This window comes from Colius striatus, chromosome Z (genome assembly GCF_028858725.1).
Source record: "Colius striatus isolate bColStr4 chromosome Z, bColStr4.1.hap1, whole genome shotgun sequence".
Classification (NCBI taxonomy): Eukaryota; Metazoa; Chordata; class Aves; order Coliiformes; family Coliidae; genus Colius; species Colius striatus.
In genome coordinates this window covers 51,730,178-51,751,404 of record NC_084790.1, presented here as the reverse complement: position 1 = coordinate 51,751,404, position 21,227 = coordinate 51,730,178, and the positions used below count along the sequence as shown (strand labels likewise).

The window sequence follows — 21,227 nt, the reverse complement described above, 5'->3', positions numbered from 1 at the left end:
AATCATTCACTTGAAATTGCTTTTGTAATACATAGTTATAGGCCAGATGCTTGGCAGATTAGTTGTCCTATTTCTAAAATCCTTTCTGCTCTACTTTCTTGTATAGGTCAGATTTCAAACTTTTTCAGTGGGTGGGAACAGATTTTCTGATTTTCTGACAGTATCTGGAATGGTTTGTACCTCTGCTTTGGTTTTAAGTACAGCAGTGGCCTTGAGACTAATCTCAGTTATGCCACTTACTCCTGTGAATCAAGAGCAATTTCACAACAGTCAGGGAAGTTACAGCCACTTGGCCCTACTGTAAATTAAATTAGAACCAAGCCTTAAGTCTCCCCAAGCAAGTTTCTGATGGCTCAAGCATTTGTTTTACTTTAAAAATGATAATAATGATAATGATAATAATTAGACCATTACAGTTGATCTTAACACGTGCATTCGCTTTTTTGCTGCTACAAAATATTAAAACCCCAGGTCTGGCTATTCTGAGGTATTGTAATGCCTGTTCCATCCATTCCACTTCAAATGGCAACAGCACCTGGGTGCAACACCGTGATGATCTCCTCCATTAGCTCCTCTCGCCTTTAATGTCTTTCCTGCCTGTGGAACTAATCTAACTGTGCTAGTCCTGGTACTACACGATTAGTTTAGTGTAAGAGTCATCAAAATGTACCATGTACATTAATGATGAGTGCTGTTGATCAGCATAGATCTCTAGGAGCATGGTTTGTTATTGATTACTCTAATTATAAAGATTCAATGTCTGAGTGTAAAGGACACTCCACTTAAATGACGGTATTACCTGTAACAGCATACCGGCTATGAACTTTATGCTTCATGCTATCCAATGAAGAATTAAACTATGGGGATCTCATCCCACTCCTGAACTTGGACAGGGCTTCTCTTGCATGCCTTTTCAAAGTCCTGTGGTGGGCCTGACTTCATTGACCTCTCTCGTCACCTCATCTTTCACAGAAATCACTTGATTTTTAAATTTTTTTTTTACTTACTTTACATAATGTGGTGAATGGAGATAATGATGTATATGAATGTGGTTTTTTTAACTGTCTATGATAGCTTAACGCATTTTAGGAGAATTACAGTACTTATTTACTAAGAGTTAATCGATTTGTTAATTGAACTTAATCCCTCCCGCTTCCTACAAGCAAGTCAGCTCTGAAGAGCGCTTACTGTGTGTTTGGGACATTTCCATCCTATGCTTCTCTTTGTTCATCTGTCGCCAGAGGTTCTTGCTCAGTAATGATGTTTTGAGAGAAATAGTAATTTTGTTGGTCTGGGTTTATTAGAAAGGAAGAAGTATAACTTTTACACTTGAAAGAAACTGTAAGCTTTCATCTTTTCACTTAATAGTTAAAAAAAAAACACCACTAAAAGCAAATAGAAGCGAGCATTTCTTAGGATGCAGTTATATTATTCACCTGGTTCAAACATGTTTGCTACTTAAAATTAAAAAAAAAAAGAAAAAAAAGGCTGTTTGTTGTGACTTTACAAAAAAATCTTTAAAAAAAAAGTAACTAAATAAAACTGGCAAAAAAATACAGAAATTTTAAAAAGAAAATAAAAAAAAAAAAGAAAAATTAAAAAAGCAGCTTCTCCATGATAGACTAGCTAGGAGCTCCAGATGGCAGGAGCTACTCCTTCAAGACTGGGCTGTAATCACAACCGTAAAAGGGGAAATCTGAACTATGCTTTCACACATTTGCATGCAGCCATTATCTTCCAAACCATGGAAAGAAACAGTCTTGTTGCTGGCTGAGAAGCACCTCACACACCTCCTCTCTCTTGTTCTGAATGGTGTTTGTGTCAGTCTGCAGCTGTGTATGGTATTATGTCTTATAATCCTGCATCACTTCTATTCTATCCAGTCATATCTAACGTAGAAAATTAGTTCCCAGTGAAAGTAATATGTAGTGCTTTTATGATATTTGTGTGCAATATCCCCTCTTCCATTGAGGATATTTGATGTAAAGGAAACAAACTCAGTTCCACAATAAAATACAAACGTGGTAAAGTGGTGTTGACATGTTTCTTGTCTTTGTGTATGTACGTATTCCTGAGTTTTCCCTTTCCTTCAGTCATGATTTCCCACCATATGGGTTTCTCCTCAAAAGACCAATGACTATCTAAATGCTAGATAAAGACTAGATGAGAACCAGTGTCTATTTATAAACTGGAAAATAATGCAGATGATGACTTTTATCTCTTGTGGCATAAGACATTACCGTGATGTACCATGACATGGCTTCTTTTTGTTCTCATTTCTGTATGCCTCAGCAGCATGAGAAAACACCTCATTTTCAGTGAGTATGTGTTCAAGGGGCTGTGTCAGGCATGATATCAAATAAAGTTACATCAAAATAAGCCCACTATGGTTTGGAAAAGAGGTCTTTTCCAAAGCTGTTGCAGTTAAGAAGAGTGCACAGCTTGTCTCCAGTGGGCATGGACCCTTCCTGACCACCACTGCCCAGTAATCCTGTTGAGAGAGGACCGAGCATTTGAGGAAGGTCGTCCCTCAGTTTATTTTTTTACTTTATAAACAGCAACTTTATAAAGATCAGACTTTTCTTCTACTGCTGTTAAAGGGATACTGTGAGATCAGGCTATTTTTGCTTTTGCAGTTTTGCTTGCTGCTGCAATGCCTGCGTGGCAGTCAACACCTACTTTATTTAGCTCAGGTAGATGGTAATGACGTGAAAGCAGGCAAGAGCTAGGGCATCAGGGAGCAATGGGTGCTAATTCACAGAAGCAATGGTCTTGAGAGATTTCCTTCACCTATAGCTGTCTCTTTTTTTGTGGGCCCTTACTCATCTCCAACGTAGGTTTCAACTGTAACCTCTAGTGACATTAATAAGAAATATAGTGCTTGCCTTGAACTGGGTTGAGTGCGGCAAAGCAAAGAAAAATGAAGACCAGATAAGGGGAGTTAACTGCTGCAAATATTGTATCTCAAGTATAATCCTGCATATGTTTATGCCTATTTTGTGAGTAGCATGATGCTACTTAAAATACATTAAAATGACAGTGCAAAGCAGACAAGGTCAGGCTTCAATCCCAATTATTCAACTGCAGTTGCAGGATGAAGTGCTGGATTTGCACAGGTAGCACCATCCATGGTACCTGTGGGTAGGAGCAGGACAGATGCACCTGTAGAGTTTAGCTTGCTGCTTTACATTCCAGATGAAAGCTCCTTTCTTCAACATAGCTGCTGAGGAGGAGGAATTTTATTTCCACTGGTGATGTTAATGCACAAATTCAATCAGCTTCTGAAAAGTTTCAGTCAGCGTGGGAAAATGATAGTCCCTCAGAACTTTTCTATCTAAAATGAGGGATCTGTCTTGTGGCATTCTACACCCAGAGACATTTTAATACTGATTTCTTGTGTCCTGTGGTTGGAGGAAAGTACAGCTTTCATAGCTCCTAGGATGGGGGCAAAAGAGGTGTCCAGGGGTCTCTCAAGTAATAGCCATGGTGACACCTCATAGATCCAGTTAATTTCCAGCATTGCAGCAGAGCTCCTTGGCTTCCTAGAGTGTGTCTCTCAACACATGGTACTTGTGCTACATAAGCATTGCCCATGTCCTTCACTTGGTGAACAGTTTTTGACCACGGCCTACCTCTCTGATCTTTGCTTTTGTTTCCCACAGACACAACCAGTCCACACCAGTCCAGAAGGCCCCAGGACACTGTTCTCTGTTGTGTTGCATGCACTTTCCTCAGATTCAACCCCAAGCCACCAAATGCTGGATGCCCTCAGCTTACCAGGGTTTTTGCTGGTTTTTGGCTGCATGTTGCACATCAGTTCCACCAGAAATGAAATACTGTGGAGAACTAAGGAAGTAAATCAGCAGGTGGTGCAGTCTGCTCAAGGTCTGTCCACTTGTTCTCATAGATCATTACTACCTGTTGTAGCTGCTTCTCTGCAGTTCAATCATTGCAGCATTGCCAGCCCCAGGATGAATTACTGGCAAGCTGGAGGTGGAGTCTGCTGTGCATCTGCTGCCAGCTTCACTGCCAGAACAATTGGGTTAAACATACCTAACTATACACACTGAGGTTATATATGCATACATCCTCTATACCTATTAATGTCCAGAAATTAATTTTGACTGAGCTTTTATGGACTTCATGTTATCTCAGCCCAGCTGTGTTAACTTTCTCTGCTTAAAGAGTTGAAGGTAAACTGAACTTCTGAGTCACTTAAATACTTAATGTGAACTCCCCAGACTGCGAGTCACTATTTCCAGGAGTTTAGAGTTTCTAAAGATGCAGTTATACCAGCTGCTACCACACGTACAGGCTACAACAAGCTTGAAACTTTCTTCATGATTTATTTAAGGGAAGAATTGTCAGGATATATGGAAAGGTGAATTTTTGGCCTAATAACATAATGTGCTTGTCAATGGGGCTCTAATGCTATCTCTGTGCCTGGGGCATCTGCAATTTAGAATGAGCTGAGTGGATTTCGGACTTATCAGACAGGTTTAAGAGCAGAAACAGAGTGAGTACTATACAGTTGCTAGCTGAGTTCAGTGACAACTTTGTGATTACGGAAAAACAGATATATTTCTATGGGGAGATTGACCGAGAGTGGACGACACAGTTTTCTATCACTTTTAGTATCTTAAATTACCCTTTAATTAATGTTTTGTCACTAATTTTTGACCTATACATTATTCTCCCTAGTTTTATTTTTAAAGAGTCATCATCCCAAGTTCAGATTGTTTGTCACATGTCAGCAGTAGTTTCTCTTCTTTTAACAGTTGAAGAGCCTTGTCCTCATCTCAGCATTTCCTATCACTGAATTTATGAGAAGGTAAACTTAATATTACCTTCCATAAATGTGCTCATTCACCAGAAATACCCTTTGCAAGGTTCAATTGCAGTTTCTACATAAATAGCCCTAGCAAAATCAGCAGCAGTACTTGCAGAATCAGATGCTGCTTGGTGGACCACATCTTGCATCCCTCAAAGGCAAGGGTACAATTCCTTTTTGTACCTATGCTTCCAGCTTCTGGTGTAGATGAAGGAAGAGAGGACATTTGGTAACCTGTGCCCTGGGCTGTCTTCTGCTTGACTCAGTGGATGGTCTCAGTCAAAGACAGTATCAGCTTCACATAGTCAAAGAGCCCCTGCTTGCACCAGCCAGCCTTCATCTGCAGCTGGTGTAGGTCATTGTCCTTGTCCCACAGAGTGACCAGTCAGCCTTGGGATGGGCAGGCAAGCAGCTGGAACAGGCCACTGGGACAGGGAGCTGGTGCTCAAAGCTGTGGGAAGGGGCATGATACCAGTGTTGTGTGTAGGACACAGCGTCTGACCGTGTCTGAGAGCATCTAGTAACCTTATATTGGCAAGGTCGGGTGTTACCATAAATAGGGCCCATCTGTGCAAGGCTTCAGGCAACATTTATTTGAACTGCAAGGGAATAAATATGTAATTTTCCACTTGTGAATAATGGATAATGACCTTCATTGCTTGCTGGAAGTGTTCTGCCAGTGACACTTGTAGAAGAGTTACATATTTGCTTGCCTAATCAGCAGTGTATTTGGTGTCTGCAATAGACTGGAAATGGGAGGCTGCTTTTTGAGTTGAAAGGAAGAAATTGTACCTCTGAAGTGCTGGGTTTTTTTCTCTTAACAGCAGCAGAATTCATGTCAACGTACCAAACAGGTTTTGCATTTGTACTGGTTCCTGTTTCTTTTGCATAGTATTGTTGAGAGAAAGGCCTCTCACATACCAGAGGAAATACAGGAGAGCTGTTAACACTGCTTAGCATGTGCAAGTCTGGCAATGTTTTACCATAAGCACTAGCACCAGCAGGTAATATTTAGGCGGCTGGTTACCTTGTGTGCCCGCACAGCTCAGTGATTGCTTCTAGCCCTAGGAAATTTTCCTATCTCTTTAGCTATACCGAAACCAGGATAGTGAGAGGGGTAATTATTAGAAAACTTTTATGAAGACAGATACAAGCTTGTGACTTAGAAATAACACTGACAAGGGAGAAACTCGAATAGCTTTAGTACCAATCATAGCCATAGTCACAAATGAAAACAGGACCTGAAAGAACATTCCTAGGAGAGGCAATTAAAAAAAAAGTGTTGCTACCAAGAAACATTTTGGTCTGTCCTCTCTAGGAAATATTTTGCCAGTCCCATCCACATAAAGGACAGGCTAGGCAGCTGTCCTAGTGAGGAAGGGCTCATTGGGTTGTTATCTGGAATCGAGGGAGTACCAGAGCACAGGACTGGATGAACTCAGAAGCTTTTGGTACAGTACAAAAGTATTTTGTACACATTGACATTCTTCCCTCAGCATCAGAGCTCACGTTTAAGCAGCAGCAGACCAAAAACCACTGTATGCCTTCTCTGCCTCCCTTCTAAATGCGTCTGTCTGCATCACAGTGGGTAGTGGTTGTCACAGGAGCATCCACAAAGTCATGGCCATCTGGACAGTACAGCTTTTGATTACCTGGGACCTCGTTTCACTCCTAGGTGTTGCTACAAGTATTCTTCAAACTTCTTTTTAAGAGTAATCCAGCAAGTAGATGAAAAATAGGTTGTTGTGTCTAACATGATTTATGCAAGGGAGTGAACAGTCAAGTGTATCTTCCTTTTCCTAGAGTGGGAAGGAGAAATGCAGCTAAATTCAGTTAGCTGATATTCTGTTGATTTTTCCTGCTGTTGAGTTTGTGGTAAACAGCTACCATTTGTCTCCCTTAGGAAGCCAAGCACATGCCCAAACAGCACTGGCCTGTGAATTACCCCATCTCACAATCTGTCTCACTGTTGATTTTGCTCAAAGCTAGTAGGTAGGAGAGCATCCAAGAGCACAGTACCTGCTTCTCCAGTGCAAGAGAGACTGAGGTGATGAGAAGCAAGATGGAGGGTACTGGACCAGAGAGAAATATTCGTCTGGGGTACCAGGGGGAGGGAATAGGGCCTGAAGTGTGCAGCTGGCCCAGTTCATGGAAGTGTAAGAAGTGGTTTTTTTGCTCAGGGTGTGTCCTGTTTCATGCTTTAGCCCCAGCAGGGAACAAAAAACCAGGAGCAGTCGCTTGCTTACTCCTCTTCCTCCCCCTCCTGATAGGATGGGTAAGAAGAGACAGCACATTTACTTAGGGGCCTCTGGAACTCCTATAGGGCTCACATGCCACTGATAGCCCCCAGCAAAATAGGCAAGACTACTTGACTAGGGCAAGAAAACAAAAATAACCCCAATTTAATCTGCCATCAGCAAACAGGGTGGGGGGGATGTGTGTGTGTGCAGTCAGTCTTTTCCAGATGGTTCCTGCCATTTGTCTGTGCTCAGGGCAGGCAGGCTCCTCACTGGTCCTCCATGCTCCAGCACAGGGTCCCTCACAGGCCAGACAGCCCTGCGCAGGCCGCTCTGACATGCATTCATCCCAAAGCTGCAGCTCCTCTCTGCCTCTCATGTGGGTCTGCTCTGTGGCTCACAGGCTCTCCAGCACGTCCTGCACCATGGCTGCCTCCTCACAGTCTCCTGTCTGTCTGTGCAAACCTCCTCTGGCACAGGGTCCTCTTGGAGCTGCTTGCAACCATTAGTCCCACCATTGCTCATCATTGCTCCACAGGAGCACAGCTGCTCTCTCGCCATGGGCTGAGGGGTCATCTCTGGTCCAGCACTGCCCCTCCCTTCCTCCTTCCCTTACTGTGGGGTCTGCATGGTCGTCTCCATCTTGTACTACTCCTCTACCTCCTCCCTCCACTTGCAGATTTCCTTTCTTAAATAGTGATGGCAGAGACACTAGATCGGCTTTGCCAGGATGGAGGTGTGCCTGACTCACACCTCCAGAGCCAGGGGATGTTTTGAGAACTGTTTACAGAGGCAGTACTGCATCTCTCTCCGTTACTGGGCACAAGCAGCTCCACACCAGCCCAATGTGGGGTGACACCAATGGGACAGACAGCTTGGCAAAACTTTTGGCTCAAGCCACAAATGGTCTGGACCCTCTGCTGCAGGTCTTGGATTTGGCCGCCTTCTGGCCCCAGGAATCTCCTTTGTTACCTACAAAGCATTTGGCAGGGAAACCTCTCCCAAGGGCAGAGAGGGATATGGGAGAAGATTGGCTGAAGGCAGAGAAAGATTGTATCTATGTTGTTTAAGTTTAGGCTTCAGACTGGGCTCAGAGCACTCAAATCCACAGTGCTTGCAGTACCACAAAGAGACAACCAGCAATAGTCATTAACAAATTACAAAAGACTTTAGAGGAGGATTTTTTTTCTCCTACTGCGGTCATACTTAAGTCTAAATAAAAGGAAAGTGGGGGCTTAGTTGTGGGGGAAGTGACACATGCTCTGAGAGAGGGGGGAGCCTGGCAGCTGGAAGCTCACTGCAGCCCAATTAGCATTAGCATCCTGGAGTATGTATCGAGCAGGGTGTGGGAGAGTAGAGGCGGGGCCAGGAACATTTTCCTTATGCCACCAAGAAAGACATGCTAATGAGAAACAACAAGAAATACAGCACTGCCCATTGTGGCCTAGCCTAGCAGTGTCTCATAAGCAGTAAACCAGCAGCCGCAGTAGCTAAATGCCATGGTGACAGAAATGAGACAAAACTGTGATAGCGAAGATCCCAGGAGGAAGAAGTGGAGTTTGGAGAGAGAAGCTGAGAAAAGAATCAGGATGCAGGTAGTGACCATGAACCTCTGGTGGCACAACCCATGTTTTGATACTGAAGAACTGAAATATTTAGTCATGGAAGGGATGCTTCGTTCTCCTGTGGCTAGACTAGGAGAGATAATCTCTTTGAAGCAACCAGGTTTTTTTTTACTCTTGAGTTTTTTGGCTTCTACTCTCCCTTAAGGCTTCCTAAGTTCTTTAAGTAATCAGAAAGCATTTAAAACAAAAAAGAGGAAAAAAATCTGTGAGACTAGAGAAAAGATGTCCAGGAAAGTCTGCCACTCGTTTAGTTAGGCCAAGTCACAAAATCATCCACTTACCTGGAGACAGCACTGCAGTCTAGGATAAACTATGGGACTTGCTGATAAGACAGGGTGAAGGACCTCACTGCCAAGTTCTTGGATGTGAAAGTGCAATCAGGCTCTGAGTGCATTTGCTGGGACTAAGACAGGTGTATGTGGGTAAAATTCTTTCCTACATTTAAAACAAGTTCACAGATTTGCAGCATGTTCTCACTGGATTTACAGTGAGTTTGTGATATGAGTTTTATCACTGTAAAACTTGAGAGGTGCATGACAAAACTGGAAATGCTTACCAGACCCGGTGGTGAACCACAGTGAGGCAGCACTGTTGTGGCCATAACAAGCTGCAATACTGCAGGGCTGTTGCTAGGGTCTCCCTGTTTTCAAGGAACTTGCCCTGCCATGAACTGCACAAAGTCACTGGCTGCAGCTGATGGGATTCTGTGGTGACAGGAATGGATGCTGATGTGTGCCACAACCAACGTGCTATGATCCCTTCCTCCCTTCCCATTTCCTTCTGCTCCCTGTGAATAGCTACATTGTTTTACCAATCTGAAGAATGCGCCATAGGACTGTGTACACAGCTGAGACAAGAAGGGAATTAGGTCAAGAACTCCATGAAACAGTGCCCAGAATATACAAGGAAACTGCAATGCAGCATGAGGCTCCCCAGTGTATGCCAAGGTGATTGCGAGTGTTTCTCTACTAACCTTAAGAATGTTAGCAGCACTACCAAAGTCAGAAATTTCCAACTTGCTTACAGGGAAGGTGCATCTGAGTGCCTGTACAAGCGCTAACTCACTAGGCAAAAGCTCTTTAAAGTACTTTTTAAAAGAGCCTAAAGTTAAGCTTCCAACTCCATGTATAGAAGCCTGAATTTTCTGAATGGGTTGGGAAAAAAAACCCAATCAATATATGTTAATCCTCTTAAGTGTCTGAAGTTTAGAGTCGCCAAGACATTCTTTCCTGTGAGAAACCTCTACCGAAATAAGTCGTGTTTGAAATTCTCCCCTCTCTTTTGCTTCTCCCACCCTCTACGCTTTTCAACACAGGCGAGATACTTCTTATGCCTTTGTTTCTTTGTGTTGTCTCCATCCCACCCCCTGCCTGGATGATGGCAGGAAGAAAATACATCATACACAAGACGAAGACTTCTAAACCACATGAGCTTTACTTTAGGAGACAGGAAAAATGGGAAAAGTTTAATTTGCATATAGTAGTCACATACAGTCACACTCGCAGCAGACTGAAGTGAAATATTAATAATGGTGAGAGAGGAATGCATACCACTATGGCAATCTTTGAGTTCCACTGCTAAGCAGATGCTTTAGCTAGCTTCCTAGCTTCCATTTCCTGCTTAGCCTTTTCTCTCCACTCTCTTTCTCTCTCAATGAGAACTGCTTGTTCTTGCTCCCACTCCTTTACCTTCTGCTCATGTTTTGCAATGTCTTCCACTTCACATGCTGGCAGCTTTTCCTTGACAAGTTGGGTGGTCAGCGTTAACAGGCTTTCAGATTCAACCTTGCCAAGTGAATGCAGCTTAGAGTACAGCTCCTGTCATAAAAAGGGATTTGGCGGGAGTGAGAAGGAGAGAGACAGTCAGTCACAAAACAATCAGCCACAAAATACTTCCCTATAACAATGAATAGTTTGCTGTTGGAATCTATTAGCAGGCCAGGTAGCTATTTTATCCCAGAGAAGTGTTTCCATTGTGGTAGCTGGTACTATTTATTGAAATGCTAACCTCTAGAGTAATCTTCTTGAGCAATAAGCTAAAACAATGAAGTTTTATTTTCATTAATCGCTGAAAATCACTTTATTTTTTCTGAGTTCAATTATCTGTTATTAACAAAGATTAGATAATCAGTCAAAACTACAATAAATGATCTGAACATCTTGATTTTGTGTCTTACTTCCAAACTAACTGAACTATTTACTCCATGCTGCCTGTATTAGCATCACTCACAGCAGATGCACATCATTTTACATGCTCTCTTGCTAACAGCCTATTAAGTAACTCCCATGATTTTCCTTCCCAACAATTACTATGATCTGAGGTTTGACTATGCTTACACAGACTGTGTAATAGCACTGAAGCAAAAGGGATATTCTACACTGAAACTAAGGGCAGAGCTTCAGTAAGAAAGTGTGCAGTATTTCTTTCTTGAACTTTGTTTATCTAGATTTCATGCAGCACAGCAATGTTAATTCACTTAAGATGATGAATCATCTAGTGATACTATTTCTGGCTTTTTGAAATCTTTAGCCTAATGGCTCACTAACAATTTCATTAATTGTCTTAAAAGCACACACAACCAGGGAGGAGTTTCCTGGGGGAGAAAGAAGACATAGCACTGGCAGACTCTTTAGCCCTTGGTCACTCATTAGCAACATATTTTCCTGATTGCTCTTTTTAATAATACATTTTACCGAGCGTAGCACTTGCATAAATGTTTAAAGTAAGCACGTGTCCTAAGGAACAGTACATCCATGCTTCTTTCCTGGGCCTTCTGAATAAAGACTACTGTTTTACATTGTAAGATGCAAAGAAGATGTGGGCATCTTTCACCTCCAAATAAAATGGTGAACCTGAGGACATACCGATATCCAAACTTCCAGTTATCAGTGTAGCTTATGCACCATGCTGCTGGCCCAGAGTGTCCCTCCTACCCCAAGCCCATGCTGCCAGTAATCTGCAAAGGCACTTCCCCTCAGCACCCATCTTGAGGCTCTACCTTGTTCTTAAGCAGCAAACCACCACATTGCCTTCTGAAGCCTCTTTACTTCTCTCTGCCTTAGCCAACACGACTGCAGGCTTTGTTGTGCTTTGTCAGACCCTTGAAGGTTTGAACTGGTCAGACAGCAGATTGAAGACTTCAATAAAATGCTAGGCATGCTGGTCTGAGGGGCTTCAGTATTTGGCTCCATATGTTTTTTTATTTTATGATAAAGAACAAAGACAACACCCAATAGCTTTGAAGCTAATGGACTAAACCCAAACTAAGTAATATTTAGGTATATTCCTCTGTTTTGTTTGAGATGTCAGTAAGTATACAATGCATCAGTATGAAATATGAAGAGACTGTAGAGTTTGGGTCTAGACAAAGGAACCTGGCAACTAAATTCATGTTTGTAGATTAAGAAAAACTAGTTTAGAGCCTTCAGACTCATCCTACTAACCACTACCAAGGATGTGTTGAAAAGGAGGTTTATGCACCAAACCAAAGCAGTATAAAAGCCAACTAGAGAAAGGCCACAAACTGCAAACTAGCGGGACTTTCTTCTTTAAGCCACTACTGGTAGCCTCGAATTCCTGCAATCTTGCCTGCTCTGATGCATTAGTGAAACTAATTTAGGAGAGCAACGGGCTCTGTGTCCTGCAGGTACCAAAAGGGCACATTAAGTGGCTAAATCATTGATTTTTCAAAGCAGTCTTCAGGGCTCTGCATGCAGGCAGTTAGATTACAAGCACTGCTTTTAGAGAGGGTGTTCCCAGCATCTGTGTGATGAAATGCTTCCCCACTGATCATTAACACAAATGGAAGGAATTGCCTGAGAAACACTGTACTGAGTACTAAGCTTCAGCATAGAGATCTGAAAACAGGTAATTACAACACAAATGACAGTGTTAGAGAGAGCCTAAATTACAGCTCTAATGGCTTTACCCAGACAGAGCCAAATGCCCTCAAGTTCTGTTTGTTTCAGTAGAAGTAAAGGTCATGCTGCCTGTTACACATCGTATCTGCCAGGATGCTGTGGCTTTTTCAGGTACTTCCACAAATGGCTGTTCTGAAGGTTGGTATAAGACATGGAGTCCAAGTATGCATACAGAAGCCACACAGAAGCAGCTGTTCTAGACAGCAACTGCATAGTTGAAGCAAATTCATATGCTTTTCCTCACCTACCCAGGTGTATGACTTGTAAAAAAGAATGGGGCAAGCAGAAGACAGAAGCAGCTGATTTTGAGCTCAAGATTGGGATGTGCTGGCTAATGCAGGGCTGGGCAAAGCATTTTCAGCAGCAGAAGTGCAAATCCTGTGCTGGGATTACATCATACGAGGGGCAGATGACATGTGCTGGGACAGCAGTTGTGAATGCCAACAATAACAGCTTCCTTCAGAGACAGCACTTTCCCTCAGACTTGTATGGACTTCAAGTGAACTCTCTGCCCTGTAAGCTGCTCCTGTCTGTAGATGTCCAGGGGTTCAACTAGGAAGACTGGGTAGTGCTGGCCTAATGCACTTGAGACAAGAGTTCTGTCAGGCTTAGCTGAAATGGCATCCTAACTTGAAATCTCTTCTTCTTACCCAGTCAATCACAATTTGTGGCTTATTTACATAAGACTCTTCTGGTAAGAGCTTACTGCCAAGCATTGGGACTGTAGTTTGTTGGCTCAAAGTATGGAACTCACTGCCACACCAGGGAATGCCTTAACTGGGGTCAACTATGGAACTGGTAAAAAGATTTAAGTAAGAAGAAAACTACTCTCTTGGTACTAGTTTGTCCCCAGTTTGACATTTAGACCTTGTTTTGAGCACCCTCCATTATTTTCTTCAAGGCTAGACAACGGACAGACAATAAGAGACTCATAAAAAGGTCTCACTCCCTGCTTCAAAGGGCACTTGTGTTTATCTAATGCACTGTAATTCATTCAGGCATTAATTATTACATGCTGAGCACCTACTGATTCCCAAGCACTTTAATTAAAAAGTTTTAAATGCCCACCAAGCCAGTTTTCTATCTAAAGATTAGTGGCAAATAATTTATGTAAATAAAAATCAAAGAAAGGAAAAGTGTGTGTATGTGAAGTGAAACCATAGGATACTAGTCCTTCAGCTTTAAAAGAACAACAGTCTGTATCCAGACCAACTGGCTAAGGTCATGACAGCAACAATGGAAATGAGTGGGTTACAAAAAAAGTACTGCTCCTGCAACTACCTGCCAGACTAGTTTCAGACTGGAGTATTTGGTTTTTACTGCAGTACATATCAGCAATGATAAAATAAAATAAGCTCATTATATAGCTATGAGGCGATCAAATAAAATGTACTCGTATAGTTGTGCCCTAATGAACAACTAATGAACAACTGTTGGTGTTTCAGATTCTTATTATCAGCATGATGACCTGAATGAAGATAAAAAGGAGGCAATAGAGCCTTACTTAATTCTCCAGACTGCAAGTACAGGATGCAACATTCCTATTTAGTTACAACATGCACAAAGGGATGATAAAATCAGGATGGTCTCATGCCTGCTACAATTTATCTTAATGAGCAAGAGCCCACACAAGGTCAGATAATGAATGTCTTAAGACACAATACTTTTGTGAATAGGATTGGATTTATCATTTTGATGTATGAAAAGTGAACACAAAATCCCAGCAGACAGACAAAAGACAAGTGGCCTTGAGCATTTATGCCTTTGTACGCTGCTGCTTCCTGTTTAAGAAGTGAAAATGTAAAGTGACATTAGTTTAAAAAATGCCAGGTAGGACTCCTGATGCACTGAAGTAGTGTCAGTCTACTGGCTAAAAGAAGCCAGCATATATATCTTCTAGTAGATGTTCTATAGCTTAGAAATATTTAGAGAAATAAAACTCTCTTACCTTGAATCGGCTGTAGTATTCAGGTGCTTTAGATTGTTCTGTTTCTTCTGAATCTGCATGTCGTGTCTTCTGCTCTAATTCCTTGACTTCATCAGCTGATTCTGGACCAGGTTTTGCTTCAAGGACAGACTGCAAAATTGTCTCCAGAGCATCAATCTGAACAATCACATTTGTCATTGTTAGCATAAACTGTTTGGGAACACAATCTAAGTAACATCACTGTCACATTCACAAAGAACTTCACATGTTACTATGTATTTTGAGATGGCTTCTGTGTATGATAAAAAGACAACCAAATTCTAAAAAGACGCAGGACTTTGTCTTTGAAGAATTTTGTACTGTACTTGAAACCTCTGAGGTTGGACATTAAATCCTTGCAACAGAAAAACTCCACCACCCTCTGTTAACAGTAAAACTCCTTGTGACTCAAATGCTGACAGATATTTGCAGATCTGTCAAGCATTTGGCTAATGTCACCTCTTGGCCTGATATCCAGCTAGAAATACTAATGCTGAATGGTATTCACAATGGTAACAGCACTAGCACCGTATACTCAGATGCATCTATTGTGATCTGAACAATAATGTCTGAACAATATATTCTCTAACAGATTACCTCAGTATCTCTTTGGTGAAGAGGAGCAGGGAAATCATCTCTTCAGCAACAAGAATATTCGTTCCTATCATTAGTTCGATAATTTAAACAGGGAAAATTCAAACGCAGGCATATAACATTTTGGTCTAGGTATATTTTTAAACTGTGATACCTCTGTTCTCATGTTTTTGTCTTTTGACATAGTAAGAGAATCATCCTCTCCTACTCTAATTACAGTCTTATCAAAAGAATGCATGAGCTTCACTAAGGGACTTGGTAAATTATTTTTGTATGTACAAAAGATGGAACTGCTGTACAGATGTTGATGCTGTTTTGGGAATAACATGTTCTCCATAACTGGAGTTACAGAATGCAGGCTGCCTACATTTTAACCTTCAGGTTTTACAAATGCAAAGAGTTGTTATATTTCCATGAATTCTAATTCTGAATGCTTATCAGTAGGATGAAATAACTGTGTAACTTTTGAATCTGTTATGCCTTCTCCAAGCAAAAGGGATTTTGATATTTATGGTTTCATTTTCCTAGCATAAGTTTATAATGCTAAAGGAATAAAAATTAGACTTTCTTGAAATAATATTCTTGACACATTCTTAACATTCTATGATTCTATGACACTGAAATGTAATCTTTAAAAATGAGCACTAATGAAATAAAACCTATGTGTTTGGTAATGCATAGACTTCTTAGAGACATTCTCAGACAGCTGAAAAAACCCTAAACTTGCCTTGCTTATTCACAGTTAAACAAAATAACACAATACTAAAACAGTTATATTTTTAAGATAGTTATGAGAGAGAGAAAAGAGATACTCTTTCAGTTAGAAATTTATGGAAGCTTAAAGCCTGAAAGAAAAGTGACTGGTAACTTGAAACTTGAAAATGTTTATGGCAAAACTGCACAGTTGAAAAAAGTTCACTTAAAAACTTTCCTTTTAGACAATGAAATTTATTCAGCTGGAAATTCATATCACACTTTGGAAAACAACCAAGTTTGCAAAGAAAAGTAACTCCAAGAGTGTGCAGGCATGCAACCACAATGATTCATAACAGGGCCTGGACTTAAATCCATGATATGGGTTTAAGGAAATTGTTTAACAGTCAATTTAGTCCTGCTAAAGACAGGCCCGGGATACTACGGGAAAAAAGGGTTTATGGCACTTGAGGTTTTTTCTGTTAACATCTGCTGCTGAATTTGGTGATGCTAGTATTGACCTGGTCAGTGCTTTTAGTCCTTCACCCTTAGGAATACTGCATTTTAGTTAGAAAGTGTAATTAAAAATATCTTTATGGATTTTAATAGTAAAATCTTAAGAAGCATTTATGTGGCAAAGGCCAGATGATGCAAATCAATATACCCTAATTATATTACACCAGATAAATGGACCAACATATTTTCCTTGTTTTCCTCTATGCATTAGGGTCACAAAAACACATTACAGAAAAATAATTTTGATTGTAACAAAACATCCAGGCCTGCACTTTGTCATCAGGTTGGTGAAACTTATGTGACTTGCGCTATTGTTTATATACTGCAATCAAATTCCAAATGAGGCCACGTATCAGCTCAGGGAAGTTTATTTGTGTCTCTGAAGGTCATTATTTTTTGGGCTCTACTACTGTACTTGGACAGAGATATTTACAGTAATAGTAAGTAAACAGCAACAAATTAATTTCTTAAGTTCTTAGTTGTTCACTGAGTACAAAGTGACTCTGCAAAGAAGGCATTGCTAGACATCACTAGTGTGCACTATTTTTACAGTATCAGTACGTGGGAGGATGAGATCTTCTACAGACCCACTGTACCAGAGTCAGGCACAGCCTTCTTTTCAAAAAATCACAAGTGTATTAGGCTGAGCGCTCCATACTTGGAGTGAAGAAGAAATCCCCAAAACCACACACCTGAAGAAGTAACTCAAAATGGTGGAAGCTGCAGATGCAACATTTCCTTCCTTCACTGTCCAGTATTAAACATGGCAATAACTAGAAGAACCTACTGAGCAGTATCTTGGAATTTGTCAAGGGAAATGCAGAGACTGCAAGCCTAGTAGTGATGCTACCAAAAGGGAGACCTCCATTAGGAGAGACACTTTCAGGAAAGAGCCTCTAGAGAGGAGCTGAGACCTTGGTGCTGTTTCTATACTCCAGCCTATGTAGCGGTGTTTTCCTAAATTACTCCTCCTTAATCTAGGATCAGCCTGATGCCCCACAGCACTCCTAAGACCCCAGTTCTTTAGCTGGAGCTGACCTCAGAAATGGACCAAATCTATCCATCTTCCCCAGCTGAGGGCACTACAATCCTTCTAGAAATCACTTTGTACTGTTTTTGGACTGGTATCAGTCAGGACATCATCTCAGAGAGCACAGAACCCACAGAATTAGCCAGGAGAGGAGTAATGTGATGTTTCATCCTCACTGCTAAGTGGTATGTCTCCAAGTAGGTTCAAAAGCTTGGGAAACAGAGGTATCTTCCCATTCCCAGAGACATGTGCTCCCTGTGACCCTGACTCAGATGTTTCTACAGGGAGGGGAAGGCTTAGGAAACATACTTTGGTTTCGCCACGGTTTGTGGCAATCACAGACACACATGCCCAAGAACACGTGAGTAGATATCACTGCTGGCTTATCAAGTGAAAACTGTGGTTGTGTTCCAAACTCTACTACCTCTGTTTTCAAAAAACTTCTGAAGTATTGGCTGGGCCACAGGTTTTACTGGAGTTTGGCTTATGTAGAATTCCCTCTGTTCAGCAGGTTATAGCTTTCATACTCACAGCTTCTTTGCAGATTTTGTTGTCCCCTGACAATGATGCCACATTCTCCATCACTTGCAAGGCTCTATTCAAGTATCCAGGTGTCCAGATCAGTGGCATTAGATTGTATACAGCTCTTAGCCCTTTATTCAACTCCACTTTTCCTGTGATAAAAAACATACTTTAGCATTATTACTTTAACACTTCAGTTTTAAGGGAATCCATACAGGTTGGCTCTGGTTTTTTAGAAGTGATGGCAAGTGTCTTGGCTTCTGTGATAAAAATAACACACTTCTACAGAGCTGCTCTGACAGAACTGCTATTACCTTTTTCTATTAAGGTACCTTCTTTTTTGCTCAACTTCACAGCTATTACACATTTGTTTTGTGGTTCCTCCTATTCACTCTCCACTCTTGCACAGAAATTTTGTCCATAAAAAAAAAAAAAAAGAGACAGCGATCAGTTTTTCTGATTGTCTGGCAGTTTGAACAACAGCTCTGAGCAGGATGTCTAAAGAACTCAAACATCTCCAAGGAGTGACTGCAGCATGGAACAGGCTGCCTAGGGAGGTGGTGGAGTCACCATCCCTGGAGATATTTAAAAGATGCGTAGATGAGATGCTGAGGGACATGGTTTAGCTTAGTGATGTGCCTGGCAGTGTGAGGTTAGTGGTTAGACTTGATGATCTTAAAAGTTTTTTCCAACCATAACAATTCTATCATTCTATGTGTGCACTAAATATGAGGCTCCTCCATAGCTTTTAGTGTCTACTTACACATATGCCATGGCCAGATGTACAGTATTTACAGCATACGCTCTGGCTGACTATACAGCTTAGTACCCCTATTTCTGCTGGAGCTTCCAGACAGGAACTTTGAGAGACCTGCCAAAATGAAAATTTGGCTCCTAATTTAGGACATTCTATGCACCAAGGTCTTCAGTGACTTTAGCAGGACCTGTGATACACAGCGCCACTGACAATGTGGCTTTTCTTCTGATGGTAATTACTAGAGAACACAAACCTCCGATATAACACAGGAAATGTACATAACTTTGCAGTTGGTGAGTACTAATTTATAATGATTGTCACTCTAAGGTTTTGATTTTGTTATTGTAAATGTAAAAACCAATACCACTTTGGTGTAGCTAACAAGAGTTGTATATAAGTTCTCATTCTAATTCACACTCTGGCTATGACAACAGGAAACCATGAAACACACCTTACTCTTCTCTACATGGAAGACAACAGTTTAGATACAGCAAGGTAGTAAGTGCACAGACATAGCTTATGGACAGTGGCTAAATTAAAATCGCTGAGGTGCTTGAGGCCACTCTTGCCTGTAGAAATCTTCCACTCTCTCAGAGGTCGGTTCCATTAGTGTTGGCAAGACTGTGCAATACGTGACATAACAGTAAACAGCTTTTGATCTACTGAATGTCAATGTCATGGAACAAGTACTACAGCTCACAGACAACAGTGAAGCACACTTTTGAAATACAGGCACTACTCAACTAATCTATATGACATAAAAATCACTTCAAACTGAATGCTAACTGGACAGCAAAGTTTCTATTTGTATCAGTATCTCGACAGGATACTAAACTACAGTTCTATGGAAAATCTTACTTTCAAATTCATTCTCATATTTATTCTTCTTTTAGACTGAAAATGAGTTTTCTGTCTCATGGTCATGATAAAAGTGAATCAGCATCCTAACTCTGCCATTACACATGGTATTTAAAGGGCACATTTTAGGAGTAAGTCTGCTTTTTATTACCCTCAATACAATCTAGAATGAAGTATAATGCAGTAATGGAACAACTGCATAATCATAAATTTTAAAATTAATTATTTATTTGAAAGTAAATAACCACTTCTCAGAGAGGGACAAAATGTATCTGCACTATATTCCTCTAAAGGTTGGTGGAAATTTGCAAATTACTTACCCCAGTTCCTATTCTGGATATATTCTGATCTAACTGCTCTTCAATAATACAGTGTATCATCAGCAGTAAAGACTCCTTTACAGACACAGGATAAAGGCACTGCTATCTGCTGTTAACAACAGAATTTCATAGTAGCAGATGTCCTAAATATAGTGTGTTTCAGGCTGTGCTCTCTGCATTTCTTGAGGTTTAAGGATTATTTTAAGACACTCACTAAATAGAAAAAGAATCTCTTGTCCATAACCTTAAATTTGCATTATGAAACTCTGTACTTTTGGGTTTTTTTAAAATTTGTTGGTCCACAAACAAACCAACCCTACTGTTTTTTAAGAACATCTTCTTTCTTTCAGCTGCCAATCTAGACCTGCAGGAAGCTCTAAAGGAGATTCTGAATTTGTGTGATAAAGGGCATAGAATTCAAACCAGTACTGCTCTCCAAGCTTACAAAACAAATTCAGTGTTAACTCTGAAATTGTTCCTTTTACCATTTCTATTGTTTTGTTCTTTGGTTTTTTTCCTTAGTCGCCTCATAGAGTACATTTTAGTAAAGCAAAGATGCCAATTCAATTTAGTCATTAAAAACAAGAGGGAAAAGATGGCTGTGAGGGAGGTAAAACTTACCAAGGAATGCATAGCCATAGAGCTGGGAGCTAAAGCCCACAGTATTTGTTTGCTTTAGACCTGTTAGCAGGAGTGATGCTCCAAGATTTCTCTCCTCTTCCCACTGCAACTAACGTAAACTAAGTAAGTATTTGTTGACAAATGCAAACATAAAATGGCGGCAGCCAAAGACAGCACACGTGGCTTTCACCAGATGTCTCAACAATAAAGAACCATTAAACATGTACAGTGTTCAGAGTTACACTATGTATATCCTAAGAAACAGTACCTATTATACTGAGGAACACCCCTCTTTCCAGAGACAGTAAAATGTGAGTGGTTGAGATTTTGCACAGAAGTCAATCAGCACTTTTTCTTCATAACAGAAGGTTACCCTGGTCAAGCTCTGTCCTGTATGTCTCACAATTTGCTTCAGGCTAATACTGCTGAAGGAGAAAAAAAAAGGCTTCTATACTAGAACAGCCTTTTAAGTATGTAGCAAGATACATGCTCTACTATCCCTCACTAAAACAGGAAAATACTGAGATTATATGTTGTTAATGGTTACTCCAAAATCTGTGCTCTGAAAAGAACATATGTGACTCACCAAGCCCACTCTATACTCCAGGACTAAAAGTACAGCTGTCTCTCCAGATAGAGAGAAGTACCAGCTGCCTGAGACAGACCAACAGCGATGGCTAAGGAAGGGTATCTAATCAATAGGTATGTTAAAACCACAAGACTGTGTTAATTTTGTT

At 40.9% G+C, this 21,227-nt stretch overlaps 1 protein-coding gene across 4 annotated transcripts in view; it reads right to left on the bottom strand.

Annotated features, from left to right (window-relative positions):
* Positions 1-10,119: 10,119 nt before the first annotated feature.
* MRPS27 (mitochondrial ribosomal protein S27) overlaps positions 10,120-21,227 on the bottom strand; it is a 49,019-nt gene continuing 37,911 nt past the window's right edge. For 2 of the 4 annotated variants that reach the window (XM_062017987.1, XM_062017985.1), the window contains exons 8-11: positions 20,491-20,599; positions 17,944-18,086; positions 14,562-14,717; positions 10,120-10,510 (exon numbers count right to left, since the gene is read on the bottom strand). In XM_062017987.1, the coding sequence (XP_061873971.1) occupies positions 10,271-10,510; positions 14,562-14,717; positions 17,944-18,086; positions 20,491-20,599 (648 nt within the window). In that variant the 3' untranslated portion in view covers positions 10,120-10,270. The remainder of the gene's footprint in view (positions 10,511-14,561; positions 14,718-17,943; positions 18,087-20,490; positions 20,600-21,227) is intronic. The other 2 variants (XM_062017986.1, XM_062017988.1) reach the window with 2 other exon arrangements.